This window comes from Electrophorus electricus, chromosome 21 (assembly GCF_013358815.1).
Source record: "Electrophorus electricus isolate fEleEle1 chromosome 21, fEleEle1.pri, whole genome shotgun sequence".
NCBI classification, from domain to species: domain Eukaryota; kingdom Metazoa; phylum Chordata; class Actinopteri; order Gymnotiformes; family Gymnotidae; genus Electrophorus; species Electrophorus electricus.
In genome coordinates, this window is record NC_049555.1 from 5,151,648 (window position 1) to 5,177,631 (window position 25,984).

A 25,984-nucleotide genomic window follows, 5' to 3' on the forward strand; every position below is an offset into this window, starting at 1 on the left:
AACATTTTATATATACCAATCTGTGCGCGCAATATGTGTCCTGAACATAATACTGCAGGTAAACACAAAATAAACAGCTATTGTCTTTATTTATCTCTGTACACATCTATATTTCTAGGCTCCTGATTTAGATATTTGTGATTTTTTACAGGCAGTGATATTTAAACAAGAAACAGCATTTTAAACAGAAAAGCACATCATTAAACTTGATTCAATTACGGTAACGTCTATAGAAAACTCTCTTAGCCCTACAGCAGGGGTTCACACTCACATGATTATGACTATTTATACAGGCTTGAGACAGATGGAGCATGTGTGTGTGTGTTTGAGAGAGAATCAGTTTGAGCATTATATGCGTGTGTGTGTGACTCAGTTCTGGCAGCCGGTGTTCAGTAGCTCGGTGGTGAACGTCTCCAGTTCTGCACATGTGTGTGCTGCAGCCAGCCCCTCACACTGGGCCTGTGAAGGCCAGAGCTCAACCCACGTCTCCCTGCCCAGCGTGTACATGTACCTGTTCCAGCACGGAGGGAAACACCTCTTAGTGCACGGCACTGCAGCAACGACTCCAGCCATGTGGCAGAATGGTGAAGTGACATTTAATGTTACCTATCAGAGGTACTGCCTGCGGACCAGACGTCAGAGGACGGGCCAGTGATGAGGTAGTCCTGCCCCTCGAGCAGATTAAGCCCCTCCCTACAGCTGGCATGGGAGAGAAACACCCTTGTGTCCTTCTGCTTCATGCCGACCTCAGTCCCTGTGGTGAAGGGTGCACACACACACACACACACACACACACACACACATGGTAGAGGGCAGCATGACAACTACACACCCTGCTACAACTTTGGCAGGATAGACGGACAGGTCATGAGATCACCAGGGTTTAGAGAGACAGACAGGTCATGAGCTCTACAGGATTCAGAGAGACAGACAGACCATAAGCTCTCCAGGTTTCAGACAGACAGACAGATGCTCACCTTCCTTTATGACTTGCAGGATCTCCATCTCATACCTGTCGTACTGACTGGTGTTGAGGCTCAGCACTTTCACCTTCAACACTGGAACAGAGAGGACACTCAGCAACACGGTTGGTAACACAAACGCTTCTTCCAGAAACACACAAATAAATGCTGTGTAGTTTAATGCTATCAGCACCGGTTACCATGGTGAATTCCACTGCACGCCACCTTGGCCCTGTCGTTCGCTGTGATTGCTTGAGTGTCCATCTTCATTACACAGCAGTTGCCTGCACTCGGTGAAGCAGTCCAAGGGTCAAAGGTCAAACACACAATTGCATGCAGGAATAGACCAGGCCACGTTAGTATGTGTGTGTACACAGCAGATCTACGAGCGTGCATTTACGTGCATGTATGTTTGTGTGGGTATATATACTTATATGTTTTTGTGCATGTGTTTGTGTGTGTAGTTACAGGTTATTAGTAAAGGCAAATGAACACTATGGCATATGAGAATACAGAAGGTGTGTGTTTTGGGATCTGGCAAAGGACTGGGAAACCTTGTACCAGTCATATAATGTGTGTGTGCGTATACACTGAGTAATGTCTTTATTATGAAGTCTATAGCTCTACCTACAGTTTACCCGGCCTGTATGTGCTCAGATGGTAGATGACCGATGGGAACTTGCCTTATTCTCTGCACACTTGTTTCTCTTTTTTTAGAAATCAAACAGATTTCTATTATTGTGAAATGTTTGTGCATTTGGTACAGTTATAGGGTGCATGTACCCTATAAAGCAATTATTCTGTGTATTTATACACAGTGTGTTTGTGTGTGTGTGTGTGTGTGTGTGTGTGTGTGTGTGTGTGTGTGTGTGTGTGTGTGAGAGAGAGAGAGAGAGAGAGAGAGAGAGAGAGAGAGATAACATACCCTGTGTACAGCGTTGAGTGTGTGTGTGAGGACATACCCTGAGTACAGCGACAGATGTTGTCTGTGCAGATTTGACTGAGCTCCTCTTTGTCCTCTGGAGGTGTGTAGAACTTGCTGCAGCGTTTATCTGACACACACACACACACACACACACACACACACACACACACACACACACACACACATCTGTAATCCACCACATATTTTCGAATCACTTTATGTATGGAAATACAATAAATAAAAAAGTTTAACTGATAACTGATATTTGCTAATTTATCAAATTATCAGAAAATAATCAGAGAAATGTGAAAGTGTGTGTGTGCATGTGCTTTTGTGTGTGTGAGCATCAGAGAGAGAGAGAGAGAGAGAGAGAGAGAGAGAGAGAGAGGGAGAGAGAAAGAGAGAGAGAGCATCCATACAGATGTACCAAAACCTCAGGTAGATTTGTACTTTAATTGTAAACGCCGTAAATGTAAAATGTAAATGTGTAATTTGGTGTAATTTGTACCTTCATTGTAATACTGATATACAGTAACAGTTGATGGCTGCAGCAACCCCACTTTAAATTTCTGATGCAGTCTGAAGGAGATGATGTCTGTCTCTCTGTTGGACACCTGTACACACACACACACACACACACACACACACACACACACACACACACACACACACACAGAGAGAGAGAGTTCATCCTAAAATATCTGCTTGTACCATAAATGAATCAAAAACAATACAGTAACGTCTGTCCATAGTTATGGTTGTGGGTGACCTTGAACAGGTGAATGATGAGAGACCCTCGATCGCTCAAGTTGTCCACCACCTGGAAGTGGTTAAGGTAGCGATCCACCGAGTTTGTCAGCTGTAGGTCAAACACACACACACACACATTCAGTTGTTTCACTGACATTGATACATTGTCACTAGTAGTTGCAACTCCAAGCCAAAGAGGAACAAAGATTTTCAAGCAAATTTTTAAAATCTTTACATTTTCTTTCATGACATGAAAATAGCTCAGTGTTACTCTGCTGGATGTGCTGTATATTGGTCTACCAGTGTTCTGACCATTCAGAAACTTATTCAAATTACAGACCATACATTTCCCCACAATCACTTACTCCTGCCTTAATCATGTCATATATGGACTTGAAAAGCAAAAGTTCATTTTTATAGCGAGCATCTCCGTATCTCCCTCTTAGCTGCTCAGTTCCTATTAAAGTCTAAGGGGGACTGGACATTTCTCAGTTACTATTATTGGACTACTGAAGAGCCCTCTGCACAGGACTTCTCCATCTCTTATCACTTTTATATCACACCTTAAGATTCATCCTTTCTCTAATAAAAATGGTTTTATTTTTAAAACATTGTTTTATCTGTCAGGTTTTATGTAGTTGCTTTGTATTTGTGTCCTATTGCGTTTTACTTTGTTAGTTTTGCAAATGTATCTTAATAGATATGTATTGTTACAAAATATTCATTAGAAAATAATGAAACATTACAAAATATTTACATTTATTACAAATTAATTAATATAACTAAATATAGTAGTTAAAAAATAATACTATAACATTTATTTATCTTTTTTGGGGGATATTGTTTCTATCACTTAGTTATATTTTTTCTGCTCATTGTGATTTAAATTATTTTATAGCTCTTTGGTCAACATTTGTTGATTTTAAATGTGCTTTAGAATTAAATCTGACTTGACATGACTCACCAACTCCAAGTCAGAGTTTTCTGGCTCAAAGCCAGTTGGCAGACTGATGTCCAATACCGCCATCCGCACCTGGTGTGTCTCCAGAGCTCTGATTGGACGAGAGTGTTTGCAAGCTTCTGAACACAACTCCACAATGCATTAATGCATTTAGAATCTACATGTTAATGACTCACCTGACTGTGATGTTGAGTGTGTACGACTTCTCTACATCTGGTGGGGGCTTCTCTATAACACATGGGGAAAGTTTAGAGCAGTGGCCCCTAGCTGAATTGAGGCTAGCCGAAGCGATCCATATGTGCAGACAGAACTGCAAGTCTACAGTTATATTTGCTCTTATGTAAATTACATCAGGCAGGAATTGGTGGCTACTACCTTTAACTCCTTATTAGTGGTGAGAGCATTTGTTAATGGGCTTATTATGCAGTATAATGAGCTTATTATGCAGTATAATGAGCTTATTATGCAGTATAATGAGCTTATTAGGCAGCTGCAGAAAGCGAGTGTGGGGCAAACAAGAGATACGCGCACCACTGCTCTCGCTGATGGAAACATCCAGCTCAAAACCATTACAGGAGCTCTTCTCATACACGTCAGGCAGCTGGTTATACACTGTAACCACCTGCAGGGGGAAAGAGACAACGAGAGAGAGAATGCTTGAATAACGACAGCTGATCCTGCTAGTAAATCCGATCAGATGTCCGTGCTGCGTTTGCCTGGTTTATACCTCCAGGATTCCTTGTCCATGCCCTGAGGCCATCACTGTGAAGTCCTGATCTAGAGGAACCTGAATGAGATTCTCAAAGTGTGATGATGAGCGGATGAGGGGTACATGCATAATTCTATGACTCATAGCAGGGTGGGGAGTGGTTAGCGGAGACTGACCCGTGAGGAGCGAGCCACGTGTGCCAGCCCGCGGGTGAAGGCCCAGCGTCTGTCTGAGCGCCCGGGGATACTGAGCTCAACCTGCAGGTCCAGGTTTGATGGAGGCAACCTCACCAGGAACTCAGACAGGGCCTGCAGAACTACCATGGTGGACTAAGAGGAAGACAGAATGAGTCGGTGTCTTGTCACGGCATACAGCACGCTGGGTGACGGACAACTCTCACACGCGGAACGTACCAAAGATTACGTGGTGCAGATACGTATTAACTTTTGTTTAGGAGTAGTCACATGGGATGTGATCACTCAGTTTGTCTGAAAGGAGAATGACGTCTCCCACGTTTTGTGATATCTATTGTGGAACTAGAGCTGCTTAAGATCAAAACCATTACATTGTCTGGCTTGTGTGATTCCGTGACGAGACTGACTGACGGTGAAAAGATGACAGCACAGGGATAAGGCCGGAAGTTGTGGCAGGTGGTAACACCTCCTTGTTTTGTGTGAGGTATGGTTAGCCAATCAGGCCAATTTACAGGATTCACACCAAACCAGATATTATTGTGAAACTTATGATACTGTAACTGGGTTTAGCAAGACTGGCAGCCAGGCAGCAGTGTGTCGGGTACCTGGGTAGATCCGTATCCCCCGCCCACCCGACGCTGTTGGTTCAGCCACTTGAAGGGGGCGGCAGCTTCCTGCACGTGTCCTCCTTTGAGAAGCGCGAGCAGCGCATAGCCTGTCGCTTCCAGCGTGAAGAACTGGTTGCTGGAGTCCGGCCAGTGGGTTCGGTCTGAAATCAAGAGGAAAAGTGATGGTAATCAGTGATTATATGCAAAAACATGTCGGTGAATATGTTAAAATTCTCAGCCACAAAAATAGCCAGAGGTAAGTTCTAGGTAAAAAATAACAGAAACCTATGAGGAAAACGGGATTTTTTTTTTTTTAATAAAAATTTCTTTAAAGGTCTAGTGCAGAGTGAGGTTGTGTCCTCTGAGAAGTCGTCAAGTACCTGGTGATGCAGCCTTCAGTAACACACTCTTTTTGCAGCCCTGGTTACTGACAGCCAGCGCGTAGCATGCTATCGCCACTGAGTAGGGCCGCTTCAGCTGCGAATAACGCTCATTCAGATACTCGCCTGCTCTCCGGAATCTCGTCTGCAAAGTACATCAGTATTTCAGATGTAACCACTGCACTGGTTACCCCAGGAACGTCACGGAAACACTGGTAACGTTAAGATTAACTGAAAACAATAGAGCAGCGAGCTGTGAGGAAATGAACCACCAAAAACCAGTTGATCTGGATTACTCAGATACAAGTTAGAATCTGAGGTAAGTGCAATTACAGTAGAGAAGACATCCTACCTATGTTAAAGGAAGAAAATTCTAATTTACAGTTTCCACATAACCCCCAAAACACAAAGTTTCCTTTGTTAGTTTTGCACTGGATATAGAGGCTAATCTAACTAGCAAGTATCATTGAAAGATTTTACCATAAATACATGGCCAAATCTGATTCACTTGCTTCCAAAAACATTTACTTCTTAAGTAATGTCACACAGCTTGACGTGATGTCATTTGTAAAAACTACACCGTGTATGATATAACATTATGGAATCTTGGACAATCAAAATTACATTCTTTCTTTGAATGTGAAATCACACTGGAATGCTAGAAGTTATTTTGATGATAACATAATTTCACTGTGAACACTGGTTTGTAAATAAGGACTACCAGTATTCATGATCTCTCAAGAAAGTAATTGTAGAGCTTGCCTTGTAATTGCTAGTTGTAATGCAAAACTCAAAGGCAAAACATTGAACACCAAACATCTGTACAACGTACATTGAACATTTATAGTCAGAAATGTAGAAGCTTGGCCTTATCAGAACATCTGTTCATTAGTTTAGGCTTGACCTTAGAGCATTGTATAGTCTAAAATTTAGCACCTGTGTTTGGATTCACTTGTTTGTCTTTATCACGTTTGGTGGTTGTGTATTGTGTGGGAGAAGGTCTTACCGTTTAGTGGTATTATTGTATTATGCACCTGGTGTCCCAGTAAATACATTTTTATTTGGAACAATCTATGTGGGTGTATTGGTTCTTGGTTAGTGTACTAGTTGTTCACGTTCTCACCTAGGCCAGAGCCTACAAGTGGGCAGGTAACAGGTGATATACAGGAATGACTGTTGTCAGCTCTTCATTTTATTTAAAGTACAGTATTCTCTAAAAGTGTTTGAATGCTGTTGTTGGACATGTGTGTTTGTGTGTGTGTGTGTGTGTCTGTGTGTGTGTTACCTCTGTGTTAATTTCAGGATCATCACAAGTAAAATATTTTTGAGCCTCAGCCAAAGCTATTAGTACAAAGGCAGTTAGGGTCTCCCTGGATTCAGCACCCCGAAGGCCTCCCTACAGACACACACACACACACACACAGAGTCAGTACATAAACGCAGTAATAAACACCAAACTGACTTCAGCAAGTACAGACTCTGTTGTTTGAGACATTTTCCTTTTTGTTTTACCCAAAAATTAATAATGGCTGATTTTCAAAGTACTCTGTCATATGCTGATCATGCACATATTTAACTGTATGAAATCTTCATCTGTGATTATGGCTGTAAGTGCCTTTTGAAACCCTAAAGAACCATGCTAAGGTTTCTGAGGCACGAGGCCTTTCCAGGCAGCCCAGCAGTGTGACTGGACAAGGTTCAAGTAGCTCTGGGTTCCCATAAGCCATACCAACCCTAACAGGAGGAGCTGGAGGACACCAGCCTGAGCTCTAGCATACTGACTGGACTCAATGTCCACTTCTACAACAAGAGTCCGGTTTTTATGTCATTTTACAATGCTTTTTGGCATTTTAGGGGCGCATTGCAGGGATGTGAACTTTAAGAAGGAGGCTGTGGGATTGGAAGACTGGTATACAACTTGGTCCACTCACGCTTATGAAATGTTCGCCTGCCAACTACAGACATTCCTATAAAGTCACTGTTTCTAATCTACAACGAGCAGGGACGTGCTGGGGTGCAAAACGTGTCCTGTTGGCTCTTCCCTCGTCTACAGTTCTCTCACCGTCATGGAGATGGTGTAGACAGGGTTGTCCTCTTTGAAAGCTCCAGACGAGAGCTGCTTGTGCTTGAGGAGGTAGAGTAGCGGCCCGCACACATGCTGCTTATTCACATTGGTGAGGTGATGAGCCATAGCGAACACCTTCACTACATACGCTGTGATCCTGAGAGACAGGAGGCCACAGAAGAGACAGCAGAGGTGGATGGAAGGCCTCTTCCAGACGTTTTTACATGCAGTAATTCCAATTATCTTTTGTGAAGTCTGTGGTTACCAGGTGCTGGTTCCTTCATTTTGGTAGGGTGGGTATGAATCATCCTTTTTGCAGTAATGAAGCTGTTTCTCATAGCCTAAGACAAAAGCACAGAGACAATTTGTCAAACACATTACACATTTATTATGCATTATGCTGACATTTTGGTTCTACTGGATGGAACCAAGCAGCAAAACAGTACTTGTATGCAGACCCACGTCCTTTGAGTTCCTGCAGGAACTGTTTCCATGCAATTGATTACTTAGACATAATACAGGTCACTTTATATGAGAAAGTAAACACAATTTACTACATATAAATGTATAAACCTAACCAAAGATGAACTTCAAAGTCTATCTGCAATGCACAGCTGTCTGTGTTAATTAATCCAAAGATTCTAAAGTGAAATGGGAACCACAATACACATTCCTGCATCTCACCTTCACCTCACTGAAAGCACTCACCTCTTTTTCTTGCTTTTTGTGCATCCCACTATTGTTACCCCTCCACTGTCCTGTTCATCACTGGCTCATCTATCCATCACGCCACGTGTCTGTTATCCGTTCGTCCGTCTGTTGTTCTCACCTTTCTGTATGTAGGAGAGGGCCTCATCTCTGCGCTGCGGTCCCACGCTGTCCCACTGGTTGCTGCGGTCCAGGTAGTGTGCAGCTATCAGGGGCAGCGTGATGCTGGCCAAGTTTTGCTCCACACAGCCGCCGGGCATCCGGATCAGCGCCGCCAGAGAGTCCTTGTTGATGGAGTTCTCAATGCTGTCTGCCAGCAAATCACCTACACACGACCAAAAATTTGTAATATGGCAGGAATATCAAAGTTTTCGATATAAAAGTTTAAAGTCTCATTTGAACTGGGTGTTTTTACCTAATGAAGTTTATTTCTAAGTGATTTGACTGGAAACAAATAGAAAGTATTTAGATGTAATGTGTATTTAATTGAATTTTTTTTAAAACTCAATTAAATTAAACTAGAATACCCACAAAACAACATTTGGTGTACTGGATTCACATCTGGACTGATTTAGTAGCTCTGTGGATTAAAACCACTACAGATGTTACATGGTTTTGCCGGTTATGTACTTATTAAATATTCACCTCTAACATTGACAAATGTTTCTGGCAGAGAGTTTGGAACCACAGAGCTCAGTTTAGCTTTTCCCACGTTAATCAGCTGCTTCCCACCTGAGTATGAAACACATACACATGCACACAGACACACACACACACACACACACAGTGATCTGGAAGTGTGCCCTGTGGGAAGTCTGTGGAATGTATTTTTGACCCTCTATAATTCTCAAATTATTTTTATAACATTTTAAAACATTTAAACCACTATGAATGCTGAAAAAATGTTTGCTTAACACGAGTATTTTCTTAACTAGATGTCCTTTAAAGCAAATCTCAGTGTTTTGTAGTGTAATCTTTATCTACCGCATTTGTAATGTATAGTTACTACAGACAATAATTTTGATACCTGTAAGACAAAAGAATGGAAAAGAACAGAATTTTCCCAGAGGAAGGAGAATGGTGTTCCCACAAATGTTCAGTTATTCCCTAACTGCATAAAAACTGTTACACTCTAACAATAAATGTGTTAGGATGAGAGCAATATGAAAGCTATTTTAACATTGGTAGTTTATCAAACAATGTAGCAAAATAGTTCAAAGACTGCTTACTTTTGCTTTTGGCTTTGTGGTATTTATGTTTAAAGCAGTAACACATTTCCCCTCAGCTGACCATACACTACAGACATGGGAGATAACTGACCATAGGCTATAGATATAAAAGATAACCGACCATACGCTACAGATATGGGACATAACTGACCATACACTAGACATGGGAGATAACTGACCATACACTACAGACATGGGAGATAACTGACCATACGCTACAGACATGGGAGATAACTGACCATACACTACAGACATGGGAGATAACTGACCATAGGCTATAGATATAAAAGATAACCGACCATACGCTACAGATATGGGACATAACTGACCATACACTAGACATGGGAGATAACTGACCATACACTACAGACATGGGAGATAACTGACCATAGGCTATAGATATAAAAGATAACCGACCATACGCTACAGATATGGGACATAACTGACCATACACTAGACATGGGAGATAACTGACCATACACTACAGACATGGGAGATAACTGACCATACGCTACAGACATGGGAGATAACTGACCATACACTACAGACATGGGAGATAACTGACCATAGGCTATAGATATAAAAGATAACCGACCATACGCTACAGATATGGGACATAACTGACCATACACTAGACATGGGAGATAACTGACCATACACTACAGACATGGGAGATAACTGACCATACGCTACAGACATGGGAGATAACTGACCATACGCTACAGACATGGGAGATAACTGACCATACGCTACAGACATGGGAGATAACTGACCATACACAAGATGTGAGAGATAACTGACCATGCGCTACAGATGTAGATATCTTAAATTTTACAATATTATTTATTTATGCTCTGACTGTATTTTCTATCAAGCCCGGAAGAGGCCACAATAGGATTTTTTTTATTGTGCACAATATTAAATTTGGCAAGCAAATTAGATTAACGTGACAGAATGTGATCTCACTGCTGTCTCCATTTTCAGCAGGATTCAGCACATAACTCCTCACATCCATTGTCTGAATGCCTTCCACCTGCAACACACACACACACACACACACACACACACACACACTTCAGACACCATATACATAGAGGTGTGGAGATAACACATGAACTGAATACAAATTTTGGGCATGTGGACTGTCATGAAGGGCTCCTGATGTCACAATTTTGGTGGTTCACAGTAACAAAAAATCAAAATAGTTCCTCCTGATTTCCTGTCATTTGATCACAATGGCTATGAATAGAAGAGCTGGAGACACCAGGACAGCAATATAAAATGCTGTCATGTATAATTGTGTCAAATTGTTGTCATGTATAACTGTGTCAGAAAATGTCATGAATAATCATGTCATGAAATGTTGGGCTATACATATAAAGCTACATTTTCCATTTAGAGCAGACTCTCACCACCACACGCAGAGTCTTCCTGATGGCGTCCTGTCCAGATAAATAGTGCGACACGGCAGTGACCTGTAATGGGAGCTCTCCTGCTCGGAGCGGAACCACCGTGTAGCGGAGCAGCTGTGAGGAACGTGCTCGCACATACACGTGCTGCTTATGATCACCGGTAAACGCCACACTGCACATGTCCTCTGTCTTCTGTAGGATCACCAACACCTACACACACAGACATGCAAACAGAGAACTGTAAATATATGGAAATCACTTAAAATGTCTGCTGTATTTACATTTTTTTAATGACTAGGTTCATTAATAAGAGTGTTGAAATGAAACAAAAATTATTTTACTGACTCAAACAGTCCAGAGAACAGCACAAATACATTAATTGAAACCAGAACATTACAAACACAATGCATTTAATTAAAAATGCTGCATTTGTGGAAACAATCAAAAGCTAACAGTGCTAAGACATTACTGTTATTAAGCCACAACACAGTTCAAAAAACATTTTTAAAAGCACAGCATTTGAAGTGGCTCCCAAGAGGTTTAAAACTCTGCTATGAAAAGTAATGACATCACATATAGTACACACTATCATCTTCTAACCAGCCACAGAGAATGAGAATGTTCTATACTACAGAAATTACATTGTACCCAGCTAAATAGACATGGTATGAACTGTACTGGCAAAGGGATTATGCATGTTTAGAAATGCTAAACAATAATGCAAATGAAATCCCTAATTAATTATTTGCTAATGAACACAAAAGTTCTTTTTTTAACAAATGGAACTTTAGACCTAATCATCTTCTTTTTCAGGCAAATGACTTTTGGTAATCTGTTAAAGGCCCAAGAGCTGATTGGTGGCTGCAGTCAGGTGCAAAATACATTTTTACATTTTTCCTAAATTAAAAAATAAACATCCAATTAGCTTATCAATTACTTATCAATTACACAGTCACATCTAAAATGGCCTGAATCAGTGGAACTTTAAAAAACAACACTGAAAAGTATGTCATGAAAGCTCTATAGTTCTGTACGTTCCCTAACTGGCAGCTGACTGTAGCCTAGCTGGACAGATCACACTTATCTCTGACACCTGAATGAAAAACAAGGCATGTGGCAGTGACCTGCAGGTCCTCGTTCATGTAGTTGTGGAGAACGGCTTTGACCTCCAAGTGCTCGTTTCTGGCCGCTGTGCGTGGGAGACGCAGGTCGATGAAGAAGCGCTTCCACGAGCGGACGTTGAAGGGCTCAGCAACACAGAAACCTGTGATGGCAGAAAGCCTCAGGCGAGCAGCAGAATGTGATGGGCAGAAGTGAAGACAGTCATGCCACAGTTTACATTCAAAAGGAAGAATGCAAGTCTTGATATCCAAGATGGCTATCCTCATGGTGTTACAGAACTGACCTGGATGTAGTAGTTATGTTAATTTTTTCTAGATTGCAATAAGCCCGTATCTTAAACCACAACATCAAGTTTATGTGATAATACTTAAGTAAATGGTATGAGGTGAATATGTGAAGATTTGGGCATGTGTTTATGGAAAACAATTTGGGTAAAACTTGTTAGCTACATTAGCCTTTTACTTCCTGTGCCAAAACTATATATTGTTTAGAAATATCTGACCTCACATGTTGTAGTCTTGGCTGACTAAAAAATTGCAACGTGGAAAATTGTAGTTGATTGCGAATTTTTTTTTTGCCAAACCTTTGCTTTAAGGTCACACAAATGATAAAGGGGACTGTCACAGTCACACCCCAGAGACAGCAGAGGCACACGTGCAGTTATAGGGAGATGGAACATGCCGATACACAGGTACACAAACAGAGTGTGCAGGTGGGGACATAGATGATGACCTGTCTGAGGGGAAGCGCTGACAGCCAAGATCCCCCACTGGGTGATGCTGTCTGGGAGAACAGTGTGCACTGGAGAAACAGCCAGTCTGTGTGGACACACACACACACACACACACACACACACAGCAAAGCATGCTCTGACTTTGCTACCGATGTGGTTTGAAGGCAATTATTTCCCACGAATGATTTAACTTTGATCCGGAGATCTGCGAGCGATTACATCATGGCTTAAGTGCACCGTGCAGACGGTCCCAAAGCGTGTGGGTGCCTGTGAGTGCAGTGAGATGACTTAGAATGACTGAGAGTGCCACCAAAGTTAAAGACCACACATACCCATCCTTTGTACCAGGCTCGCCTTCTCCAGGGAGCCTGATGTCCGTCCATAACCAGGACTCAAAGAACTTGGTGCGAATGTAAATGTCGTCTGCCTCATAGTACTCATCTTCATCAAACTCCTCTTCCTCCTTTTGGATGTCCATAAGCTGCCCCTGCTTGGCATGTTCACTGCTTTGAAGCTCAGTCATGTCTTCACCATGAACCCCAAGTTTGCCTGGTAGTGCATAATGTCTATCACCGGGAGGACCAGGCAGACCTTGTAGGGGATAACGCCTGCTACTGGCATGGCGACCTGGAGAAGATTCTCCTGGGATCCAAGAATAGTTACGCAGCGAGACATCTATTAAACCAATTCTAAAATCAATTCATTCAATCAGCACCACTGGGAATTACAGACAATTTTGAACACTCACGGGCAAAACTGAAGAGGAAATAATTGGGTGAAAACTCTATGTAATCGTCGTGAGTGGTAAGGATGGGGATCGTTGTCGGCTCGGCAGTGGTAGGTGGCGGGGGTGTAATGATGCCCAGGACCTCCCCCCGGTACTCCGAGCAGCAGCGGAGGAAAGCGATGATGCAATCCCATCCCTCCGTGATGTAGAGCGCACGGCGGCGGCAGGAATACGGCATGGGGATCTCACGTATACCGTCCATACAGCAGCGCTGCTGGGAACCATCGGAGTACCGTTTCTCTGACCCCACCAACACGTGTGCACATACACACACACGCATGTACACACACAGAGTATTTTAGCATTTTGGTTAAAGTGTCTTGTGATGCTGATACTCATATATCGAACACCAGGTCATCACTCACCTAGCTCGGCTCTGAGATGAACACGGTGTGCAGATCGTCTGCTCCTGGACTTCCAAATGCATGGCAAGTCTAAATGCATGGTGATTCAGACACATCACATGCATGCTTTTAATCCTGCAATCCTGACATCCGCGTTTGATACCCAAGTATCATGACACACCAGGGAATAATTTATTATTTGTTTATTTATTTACGCACTGCAATTATGATCATACCTGGATGTTGAGTGGCTTATGCTTAACTATTTCAGCATGTTATTAGAAACATAATATATAAATTACCAAAGCAAAAGACAGCATGTTAGCCAGTGAAGTTTATATTGTCAGATGGCTTGAGTTCATAGTCTTGTAATATTCAAACACAAGCAAATCAAACTTAACAGCAGTGTCATCAGAATTCTCTATAACTTATGACAAAATGCATAGCACTAACCACACAGACACACACACCTAATCTACTAAATTGAGAGGAATTTATGTTGGATAAAAGTAAGCCTTCGGATCTTAATGCCTTTTATAAATCCAGGGATAGTGGAGTTCAAAGTTGCACGTAGATATAAAGAGGAAGGGACCAATATCACTCTAAAGTGCTGTAGCGGAAGAAGACTCAGAAAACAGCAGTTCTGCTCCAAGGACAGCTCTTTTATATTCAAGCCTCTTTTAGAGTGCAAAGTCTTGACAAAGACTCACACGCAGCAAACACCAAACAAGCAGAATGGGACTGAGTCTAAGGATGAAACCTCGGGGGAGGTCATCAAAATGTAACATGCCTTACAGAACAAAAACACACAATTAAACCAAATACCACTGCTGCCACCACCACCACACTAAGAACATTATTTTTTTAAACTACATAAGCCTGCAGAGTGGTGCACAGTATTATGTCCTGACATATTGGTTGACTTCTTTATTTCACTGAAAGACATTTTCATGTCTAATTATCGATGCCAGCAGCAAACCAACACCTGGCTCAAGTATTCGAAACACTAACACCAACTGTTTGCTGGTTTGGAGTTATGTTGTGCCAATGGTTGTGTTCATAGCATTCATAAATGAAACACTATAACTTCCTGTTGTGGCCATGTTATGTCCCAGTCTTTATAATGTCATAATAAAACACTAGCTAGAGCTAGAGTAGATGAAACTAACAGGAGTGGTGTGTATGGAACACACCTGGAACACAGTAAATCTGGTTCTGCATAAGCTGCTAGCACATGAATGGAACAGTACCGTGTCTGCTGTCTGTCAGCTGCCCATAGTTGGAGTGAAAGATGAGTCCTGCATCTTTAAACACACCCATACTGTCCCTGCCTCCACCCTGGGAACAGCCCATGTCTTCCTGGCTCACCGTCTCCCAAATCTGGAGGGAAGAAGGGACAGAGAAATAGGTTAGAAGAAGAAGAAGGGATTTATAGCTGAGTGGGAGGCTTGGAATAACCACTGCAGTGGTGGGATATCATATAAGAAATAAATTCTATTTAGCATTATTAACCACCCAACCACTAACAGGATGTATAGCATGAGTTCAGAGGTCAAACACAGATACTGAAGGAAGATTCAGCACTGGATGAAACAGAAATATTGCCATGAAAATAAACCTTTAAAAACTTTTGATATGCAAGGAAGTGAATTTTTTAAAAACACATGCTTTTTTTCAGTTTCCAGTATCAAGAATGAGGTCAAAGAAAACTCATTTGCTGAAACAAAAACGAAGGTTTCATATTCACTCTATTTCAATTATACTTTTAACGTGGGTCTAAGGTATGACAAGCTGACTTTTTGAACTTATATATTAATAAGTTTAATTTGTGTTTAGATGTTTAAATATGTTTAATTTTGAGGATGGATACATGTATATATGTTGGAGGAATAGATGTGGGTTGGGCCTATGAACAGGAATCATGAGTGAGTGTAAAATGTTTGTTCTGAATATTACTACACACTTTTGTTACTGTGTTGTTCTTAGCCTGTTCTGTTTTACCGGGTCTGTCCTCTAGCAGGAATCATGAAGGTATTGACCCCACTTTTCAGTGCAGTGCAGTCAAGCCACAATCACCTTCCCCTGTGTCAGTCGCCTCCTGCTCAGCAGGAAAATGGCGTTGTCCACAGCAACCAGGCCAACCCTCGCCCCTGGGTCCCCTCTGACCTGGAAGTGAAAGCTGTTGCCTGGCGAGTATGTGTCTGAAACCTGTCCCATCTGTGGTCCTACGCTGAGCTAAAATGTACAAAAGCTGGTATCAAACATATATCAACAACAAGATATTAAACACTCCAGCAGATAATTAGAGTAAACACACAAAGCATATAATTATACAGGAATGCATCTTGTAGTCATGTGTCACATAATTTCCATAAGAGCTTGATCTCCAACTGCGATCACAAGAAAAGTTCAGGTTCAACTAACTAGCTCACTCACTGACTCACTCACTTTATTTTACCAGTGAATTCTACCTGCTGCTTTGTGTGTAAATCATGGTCATGCACATTTATTTTTTGAACCTAAACTCTCCACCTCTGGACCACTTGAACCAGACTCACCGATCCCATGCATTGGCTCCCGATATCTACCAGCACAGAGTCCGCCACCACCTCTGCACCGTGGCGCCTCGGCAGTACGTAGTATGCCACAAACCGGAACGCAGGCAGCATGTCTGGATTGACCAGCAGGGAGGTGCTGGTGACCTCATGACCTTCCACAGACACCTTACCTGCACGAACAATCTTCCCTTTACTCAACACCTGGAAAGAACAGGGAAGGACTCGTGGAGTTAGCGCTGCTGCAGAGGGGTTTTTTGCAGAAAAACAACTGATGGTGTGTACAAGACTCACAAGATATGAAATGTGCTGGATGCGATCCCGCTCCTTCTGGGAGAACGTGTGGACGTACAGTTTAAAACTCAGGAACTCTCTCAACTTTACTACTGAGCTGTCCACTGAGATGTATAGGTAGTTCTGACGTCTCATGTCAAAAGCAACATATGGCTCCACAGACAGACTTTTCACTGTCTGTTGTTCAGCCTTTACATCTGGGATTACGGTCTCCACCTGTGAAGTCAATCGACACGTAGGTAAGAGGGCCAGGTCCGAATCTTTAGCAAACGGCACAGGGAAACACAGCTGGTGCGTGCACGCGTCCGACTTACAGTTATTCTCTGAGGGCTCAGAACAGATGGCATATTGATGGACACCTTGATGGTCCCCCTGTGTTCTTTGATTAAATCGGACAGGAAGCTGATCCTAACAGGAACATTCAAAGCTGGAGAGCCGTCATGGTGGCTCACCTTCACCTGAGAAACAACATCCAAACGCATCAACTCATTCCCGCAGTACACAAGATTTAATTATGAATATAAAATCACAGTTCATTATATAAGATGTGTGTGCTGCGTAGTTACCGTCAGGTCGAAAGGCAGGCCTGGCTTAAAAAACCTCAAGGGGTCTTTGAAGGAGATCACATATGGGGCTAAAACTATTTTAATGCCAGATTTCTCTGCCTCCACCAAGTCGCTTCCTGAGGATAACAGTGGCCCTACATTAGACACTTTTTCTACACTGCTAATTAGAACAGCTCTTAAAACATCACCGACTGTTGGTAAAGCCTTCAGAGAAATGGACTTGTTTGTATTACATTTCTCAGTATTATGGGGCATAAAGTGAGATCGAGCTCACAGTGGGTTTGTGACCATGAACAACATCAACAACAAACAAAAACATACGATTCCCAAAACAAAGAAATAAAGTGGTTAAAATTTGCTGTCAGGATGGTAACATTTTGCTAAGTCACACACCACTGTTCAAAACGATAATTTCCATCAGTCATCATCTAAAAGACATTCTTTCTGCTCATATTCTCAGCATTCTACTAAAAAAAAGCTCACATTTTTATTTTGGGGGTCTGAAATTTAGACCCTGCAAAATCAGTGCCTGTAAACTGACTTCATTGCAGACACATAGAAGGGAAAACAAGCTTATGATTTTGTTTGTTTGGCTTAGTTCTTGGTTCAGAGGGCAATAAAGCAGGTGGGCAGTTAATATATTTTTTTTCTAACAAGGAACATGTTTCTCATTCAAATGACATTCGGTCAACAACCAATGCAGATTTAGGTGAGACCATGGTGATATTTTATTACCATTGCTGCCAGGAGCTATTCTCATTTGCTCCGCTTTAATCACTACTTGGCAAGAATCTTTTGGCAGAGAAGATGTAAAAGTGTTCAGCATGGACACCTGCTGAATGTGGCTGGCAGGTTGCAAAAACTATACTGAGTGACATCTCATGAAACCTTAACTTCCTACCTGTGCTGGTCAGGACAGAAGCTTTGACGTATATAGAAAACCCCAGTATATCACGGATGTTGGGGTGAGCCTCCTTAAGCTCCTTCATAGTTAGCGTTGCAGTCCCCCCATTCAGCTGGAAAGAATCAACACAAATATTTCACAAAGATGTCGAAGACAAGTTTTAAAACACTCCTCATATTAACTTTTTAATATACATCAAATTCACAAATGATTTTGCCATCTTTTGGCATAATGTAATGTTTGATGATTTCAAAATTTTCAAATGCATTATTATACAGTGCAGTTTCGTATATCAAGCTGCTCTGTCTGGATTTGTAATCCTGGTGGGAGGTTCTATCTGTCAGGAACTGGTGCTTTAAGCACCTGGGACTGTTCCCAATAGCCTTCTGGACAGTGCTCATGTATTTGCATGGCCTTTGTCTCTGGTTGCAGTCATTCTTGACCGGTTGTGTTCTGCCTTGTGTTCGCCAGCCTGAATGAGAGCCAGTAGCCAGAAGCAGGTTAATTTGTTCTGTTAAGCAGCCATGCGAGCTGTTCATTTCTTTAGCCAAATGCTGCCTGTTTCTTCAGGTTTGTCACCTAGTGCATTTCTTCTGTAACCAAGCACCATTAGCATTCCAGAGCTCTGTCAGCTTGCTCGCCTTCCATTCGAGTTGACTGTCTTACTTGTTACTTCCACACAAGCTGTCTTTATCTAGGTTTCTCAAAGGTTTTGAAAAGTTTCTAGCCTTTGTTTCAAAGGAGGATGTTGAGGTGCCCTTTGGCTAGTATTTTGTATCCTAATATCTCAAGCATTACTTCAGCAGAAGCATATGTCAGTTGGTTGGTCAGTTTACATGTGATATAAATTGTATTTATTCAATTGCAGCATTTATTAAACTGCATTCATGGGTTCCTGTATTTATACTGCAGGTGCAAATGCAGTTGGTGCATATGGACAGTGGTATATTCCGTTCATTTCAGTGGTTCTGTTTTGCAGGTTTTGCTAGCCATTGAATAGTGTAGTGAAAAAGACTACCAAAGTGCATGCAAAACACCAGCTTGATTCTCAGGTCAGGAAGCATAAACGCCAATACTGTAGATTAAAGTCCCTCGGCAAGAGTGACTGCTAGAGTTCACCTACCTCCACAGGTTACTTACATTGTTCACTTGCTTCATGTGGACCAGTCTTGTTTTTTCTCCATTTCTCTCTACTCCAAATACCACATACGCAACACCTTCCACCTGCTCTCCATACATATACCTGAGAATAAACATACATACATATATACATATATATCATCCATATACCTGAGAATAAACACACACATACATATATATATATATATATATATATATATATATATATATATATATATATATATATATATATATATATATATATATATATATACATATACCTGAGAATAAACATACATACATATATACATATATATCATCCATATACCTGAGAATAAACACACACATACATATATACATATATATCATCCATATACCTGAGAATAAACATACATACATATATACATATATATCATCCATATACCTGAGAATAAACATATATATCATCCATATACCTGAGAATAAACATATATATCATCCATATACCTGAGAATAAACATACATACATATATACATATATATCATCCATATACCTGAGAATAAACATACATACATATATACATATATATCATCCATATACCTGAGAATAAACATATATATCATCCATATACCTGAGAATAAACACACATATATATATATATATATATATATATATATATATATATATATATATATATATATATATATATATATATACATATATACATATACCTGAGAGTCATGTCAGTGAATATAGTCATATACCAGGTCTTCTTGGTACTACATTTTCAATCTCTTTACTTATTAACTCTTTTGTACCACTTCTTTGGTAGAATGATTTGGTAGAACACAGTTGGCTGAATGAATTTCCAGTTCTTATCCACACAGTCTAATGCTATCTTTAAACACAGACTGAAGACTCACCTCTTCAAAAGGCACTTTACCCATCTTTAATTTTATACTTAGCATGAGTATAGTAAGTATAAGATTAGAGATTAATATTAATATTATTATTATACATAGTAATATTTATTAATTAATCTTGCGCTTAATTTTGCCTTTATATATAGTGTATATATAGACCTACCAGTTCATGTCATGTATTTTTTGAAAAACAAAATATAATAATATAATAATATAATACTATTAATATCTCCACTACTTTTCACTTTTTTGCATCCGAATTTTGTTTCTATTTATATTAACATATCTAGTAGTATCTTCATATATCTATCACAAATATTGGCTCTTGGCAGATAGACTGACAGACAATTGTTGTCATCTCTTAACAGCTAGCATCTGATGTTTAGGTCCTTTATCATAAACTGATAATGCTTTACATTTGTAGGACAAAGGACTACTGCAGAAATGTAGCTGAAATCAATTTGAATTTTAAATAAGAATTTTAGATCCTACTGTAAATTAGATTTGATCAAGTTATTCATTTAAAACCATAAGATTTGTTGAAAGATTAAGTCCAAGCTAAGTGATGGTAGAGTTGTAACTCACTTGGCAAACACCTCCACGGCTAATTCCTCATCCTCCAGACTGAACTGCGACTTTTTTGGTGTCAGAGTGACATTGAACGCTGGGAGCACTGGGCCCCAGGGGAGAACAAAATATTAATTTTCAGACATATCAGAAACAACTTCTCACATGAGCTTCATTCATTGATAAAGTAGATTTTCTTGCCCCAGCTCTTGAAATCACATCACAAACAACATTGGCGTTTCCTGCAGGCACAACAATAACGTTTTATAACATTTCCTATTATAATGATTTTGCAAATGTATCTTTTTGAACACATACCATATTTTTTAACCTCGAATTCAGAGTTAAATAGGTTTTCCTTCAAGTGGTTGAACTTTGCAACAATCTTCCACTTGCCCTCTCTATAAAACAATAAAACATGCTTGAGAGGAAGGTATTCCAAATCCTTCAGAAAAAGGCAAAGTACATCCAACAAATCTTTTACATACTTGACCATGTCTGAGAGTGCGTAAGTGTCAGAGTAGATGCCATCATGGGCTCTGGTTCTGGATGTCGCATAGACTGTGATTTCATCAGGGTTCTGAAACAGCACAGAGAAAACATCATGCTCAGTGCCCATAGCTGCATTAGCCACTAGAACAGTGGCTTTGAGAGCAGCCGTAGCCCAAGCCTTTAGCTGCCCAAAGTTTCCTGTAATACTAGCTGAAATATTTGTGGTGTCTGTTCAACATTCAATATCCTTCAAGTTCAATAACGTGATACTGTCCATGGCACTAAGGTGCTCTATGTAGCATCTGCCTGACATTAACAAATCACTCTATTTCTGTTTCTTCTGACATCCATTCGTGTGGCTCTTTTCTAACTCTAGATCAGTAAATTGTGATATCTATAATATTTATAATATCTATGTCACTTGTGTCATTTCAAAAGAGGCAACATTCAAGAAAATTAATAATTACATATAGAAAATGGTGTGACCAAGTAAAATATATTTCTTGTGATTGGACACTGCACCATTAACTGCAGAAGAACATGGGTTACCTTGCAGCATCATTGTGGATGAATTGTAGAAACAGGCTAGCTATGTTCAGTCCCACCACAATCGGTCTGTGGTTACTGAAGTGTTTATATAGCAACTGCAGTGGCTCTGTCTCAGCAGTTTATAAAAAATAAATAAATAAATTTTTTAAAGTGGTAGAAGGCCTACCTGAATCTCCACGGTGATAGTACCGTTGAACGCCTGAAAAGCGGGAGTAGAAACGAACGCTCGGTACCGCACTGCCGAGGAAAGGTGGGGGTTAGACTCACTGGAGGAACATCTCAGCCAAAAAATGGTGGAGGAAAAACTCCTGAAACTACTGAAACTCCTGAAATCCAGGGGGAGACTTCTTTAGCATGCCTCAGCTTTCACTTGCATTCCAATTGAGTGTCACTGAATAATTGTGTGAACTGTATGTATGTGACCTTAGTTTTCAGATGATAAATGGTAATGCCAGTAGAAACCTTGTGTTTAAACCTACATGGAATTGAAGATATAAAGATTGCCTGGTGTACTTTTTACCATGTTTGTCATGCTGAGAAAAATGTGAAATGCACCAATTTTGTTTGCTCTATATATTTGGAGTTTTCAGCCCCATGCTCAGTGTAGTGTGATACTCCACCTGTGTCTCCAGGGTTGTAGATGGGTTTGTCCGTCTGGATGAAGATGTACCCAGAGAGGAAGGACACTTTAATGGTCTGCTCAGCTCGATGTAGTGTTCCAAACTGGGCAATCACCTGTACAATCTCAGTCTTTTTCTCCTCCAGATGAAGGAGACTTGAGCTAATCTGAAGGTGTTCAAAGATAGTTTTTCAAGCAATAGCACATTTCTCAAGATATACCATTAATAGCAGTAATTAATAGTAGAATGTGACCTAAAGTGAAAAGCATAATTTTTTTAAACTAGATTAGTTTTCTTAGAATTGTTTTACAAAGTCTTTTAATGCTTTCAGTAATGTATATATATAAAATTGCAACATATGGTAGAGATTGTAGGATTATTAAGTGTGAGCAGACATCAGCGTGTAATCCCTTTAAACACTTTATTCTGGAATACGTCAGGCAAATTCTTAGTGATTCCATGGCAAAAAGTTTCAAATGAAAAGATGAAAGAAAGGCAGATTTTTAATGAACAAAACAATATAATGTAGAAATACATCACTTATGGAACTCTGAAAGCACTCATTTTTATATATATATACTATATACGGTTTATTTATATAAAACTATAAAAGTTACTCTACTCACCTAGAATATTCTTTGGATTTCTCTCTCTCTCTCTCTCTCTCTCTCTCTCTCTCTCTCTCTCTCTCTCTCTCTCTCTGTCTTTAATCTTTGAAAGCAAATAATTCTTCTTTGCATATGCTTTGTTCATGCTTTTTAAAATCATACTACTTTTGTATAAATGTAATAGTTTTATTTATTACATCATATATTTTGTTCATGTACCATGACCACATAAATGTCCCTATTTAAAAATAAACTGATCTTGACCTTGACCTCAGTAGCATTAATTAAGGCTTTCCTTTAGTCAGGAGTCAGGCACCTCGGAACAGGCAAAGGTCACTGAAGTCATGCTGTCATTCCACCAGGCGCGTATAAGATACTACAGATCTAAAAACAATGCGGTAGGTGAAAACTTTCCAACTGTTCTGTCCTATGCACATATTTCTATCACTGGATCATTATAAAATTTGCTACAAGTCAGCTGACGCTACTGTTCATTGAATTGATGTTAGTTAGATAGAGCTATTTTGTATGCAATATGTAGCCTGTGATCTAGTTACCTATCTGGTACTCACTGCCACTGACAGACCTTTCTCCTACAGTCTGACCTGCATTCAAACTACATTGCTAAACATGATCAGGCTGAAAGTGATTTCCCTCCTGACTACTCCTCTGATGATCCTGGCAAAAGGATACAGGGGGATACAAATGCTGTAACCCTCCTGAAATAACTTCGTTACATTATTTTAATGCTTTATTTAATGCATTCATTTATTTATTTAATGCTTTATTTCATTTTAGCTTAAGCTTGGACATAGCAATATTTGTATTTTTACTAAACAATGATTTATTCGAAGATTGCGGTGACATTTTGGAGAAGTATGTAGAACAAAATGTATCGAGTTTTAAACATTTTTATTTACCACAGGTTGCGAGAGAGGTGATTTTCAAAAAGGCCTTTCATATTTACCATAGAATAAGAGCCCTTTAATTCTAAAATCCTAATATGGGCATGACATCTACTGGATAATATTTAGAGCAGCAAATATTAGAGCAATTAGAGCAGCGCAAGCACTACTGCCACCTGCTGGACTCGTGTGGAATGACAGTAATGCATGTTTGAATATCTAGATCAGTAAATGTGCGTAGAAACAGGCAAACATTCACATAGTTCACTTTTGAAGCACTTCAGGTGTCTTTAATTTGCCAATTGGAATGGAAAATTTGTATTGTATCAAACCTCACCTCCAGGGATTGGACTGCAATGTAGTTGTTGTCTGAGCTGAGAGCCACATTTCCCTGCCACAGTTGGTAAGATTTGGCCGGGTAGTTGTACACTGACAGAGAGACAGGGACTGTCGCAGACACACCGAATGCTTCCAGTACAATGTTCTCTTTACTGCCCACTCTCAGCAGAGCTGGAGCCACCATAGAGAACCTGCAGCGCACAGCAAACACCAGCCTTGTTACATCAGCAAACACCAGCCTTCTCACATTTGCCACAATGCCTTCATCACATGGACAGAGCTCACCATTAAAAATACATTTGCTTATTACCAACTTTTTTATTTATTTTTCTTAACAAATGTATTTTCCTAACAAAACAGGGGAGGAGTGGAACAGATATGCAAGTCTGAAATAGACTAACACAAAAGCACAGTTCAGTTAACTGGATGTGGTCTTTACCATCATTCTGAATAGAAAAGTGTCAGTGATGTTACAAAGTTGCCAGCAAAATAAATCCATTTATCTTTGGCTTTTTATGTCCAGTAGGTAAGTTTGGAAGTGTGTTGGCTTTGTGAAAAGTGAGGGTCACTAGGGATGGGGGGAGTTTGTGCGCTTACTTTGGCAACAGGTCATAGTTCTCCTTGTCTCTGCAAACACAGATTACACAGTCACTGACATGTACAAACATCACAGCTCAATATCAGATACAAACAGCAATTACACAGATTTTAATGTATTTAACTCCACTAATATGTTGCATATTTTGATTAATGCTAAAATACTATTTTGATTACTTTTGTATAAGGACCCTCTTGAATATATATTTCTGGATAATTTAACATCGGCAAGAGAAGTAAAACTAAACTGCATGAATTAATTGCAACAATAATAATAAATGGTAGAAATCACAACCACCACAATAATTATAAAAATAGGTGTTTTGTGTTTTATAGGTGTTTTATACTGCTATAACACTATATTGTTACTACTAAATGCTAAGAAAAAATAAGCATTTTGCAAGATACTTGTGACTTACATAAGATCATCCTCTACATGGTGGTACCTGCACAGGAACAGGAATCATGTTATTCCACATGACGTTGCTTTTTTAGAACAATCAGCACCTCTGACATAAACTCATGACTAGTTAACAGATACATACCGTACGTAAGTGTTCCACCAGCCTCTGCAATTAAAGTATTAATTAAAATACATTAGCATACAATTAGAACACATTAGGACAGGTCCAGTTCCAGGAGATCATGAATTCTAAAAAGTACAGGTATAGGAACACTACAGGAGCAAAAAACATTGGTGTCCAAGCTACATTCTGGATAAGTCAGTGTTCTGGCAGTGAAATTGCCCCTAACTTCCTACTCACCGATGTTGATTTCTGTGTTGGGCATTTAGGCCATGACACATGGACAGTACCCATAATAAGAACGTTAAAGAACACATCTGTTTAGAGAAATGCCCACCCTCACTGAAGCATACGTTAAAAGAAAGAAAACAGACTGACTGTACACTGTCCCATTTCTGATCACTTCTGGTAAACTCTTGCACAATCTTAAGTCAACTGGAGTTCGCTGGCCTTTGTTGATCAATGGCACAAATGTCAACAAAGGCAACATAACAATCAATCACACAAATGTCAACAAATGCAACGACTGGGATGGAAGAATGAAAGAGATTTC

The 25,984-nt window shown here is 40.2% G+C and overlaps 1 protein-coding gene across 1 annotated transcript; it reads right to left on the reverse strand.

The window, feature by feature from the left end:
* Positions 1-126: 126 nt before the first annotated feature.
* Positions 127-25,696, reverse strand: LOC113581483 (complement C3-like). The gene is made up of 43 exons (XM_035521146.1): positions 25,672-25,696; positions 25,344-25,353; positions 24,908-24,937; positions 24,309-24,501; positions 22,459-22,624; positions 22,005-22,075; positions 21,286-21,377; positions 21,116-21,198; positions 20,816-20,903; positions 19,349-19,451; positions 18,206-18,320; positions 17,305-17,420; positions 17,053-17,196; positions 16,739-16,954; positions 16,448-16,648; positions 15,966-16,124; positions 15,140-15,269; positions 13,911-13,979; positions 13,477-13,785; positions 13,091-13,385; positions 12,758-12,843; positions 12,028-12,167; positions 10,904-11,113; positions 10,458-10,524; positions 8,908-8,994; positions 8,384-8,587; positions 7,820-7,895; positions 7,552-7,711; positions 6,775-6,885; positions 5,490-5,634; positions 5,107-5,270; positions 4,484-4,636; positions 4,326-4,385; positions 4,130-4,220; positions 3,775-3,826; positions 3,602-3,689; positions 2,657-2,746; positions 2,396-2,501; positions 1,925-2,014; positions 1,163-1,246; positions 978-1,058; positions 607-754; positions 127-511 (listed from the first exon to the last, which is right to left on the reverse strand). The coding sequence occupies exons 1-43, from the start codon at positions 25,694-25,696 to the stop codon at positions 370-372; spliced, it is 5,250 nt and encodes a 1,749-aa protein (XP_035377039.1). The 3' UTR covers positions 127-369.
* Between the last annotated feature and the right edge of the window lie 288 nt (positions 25,697-25,984).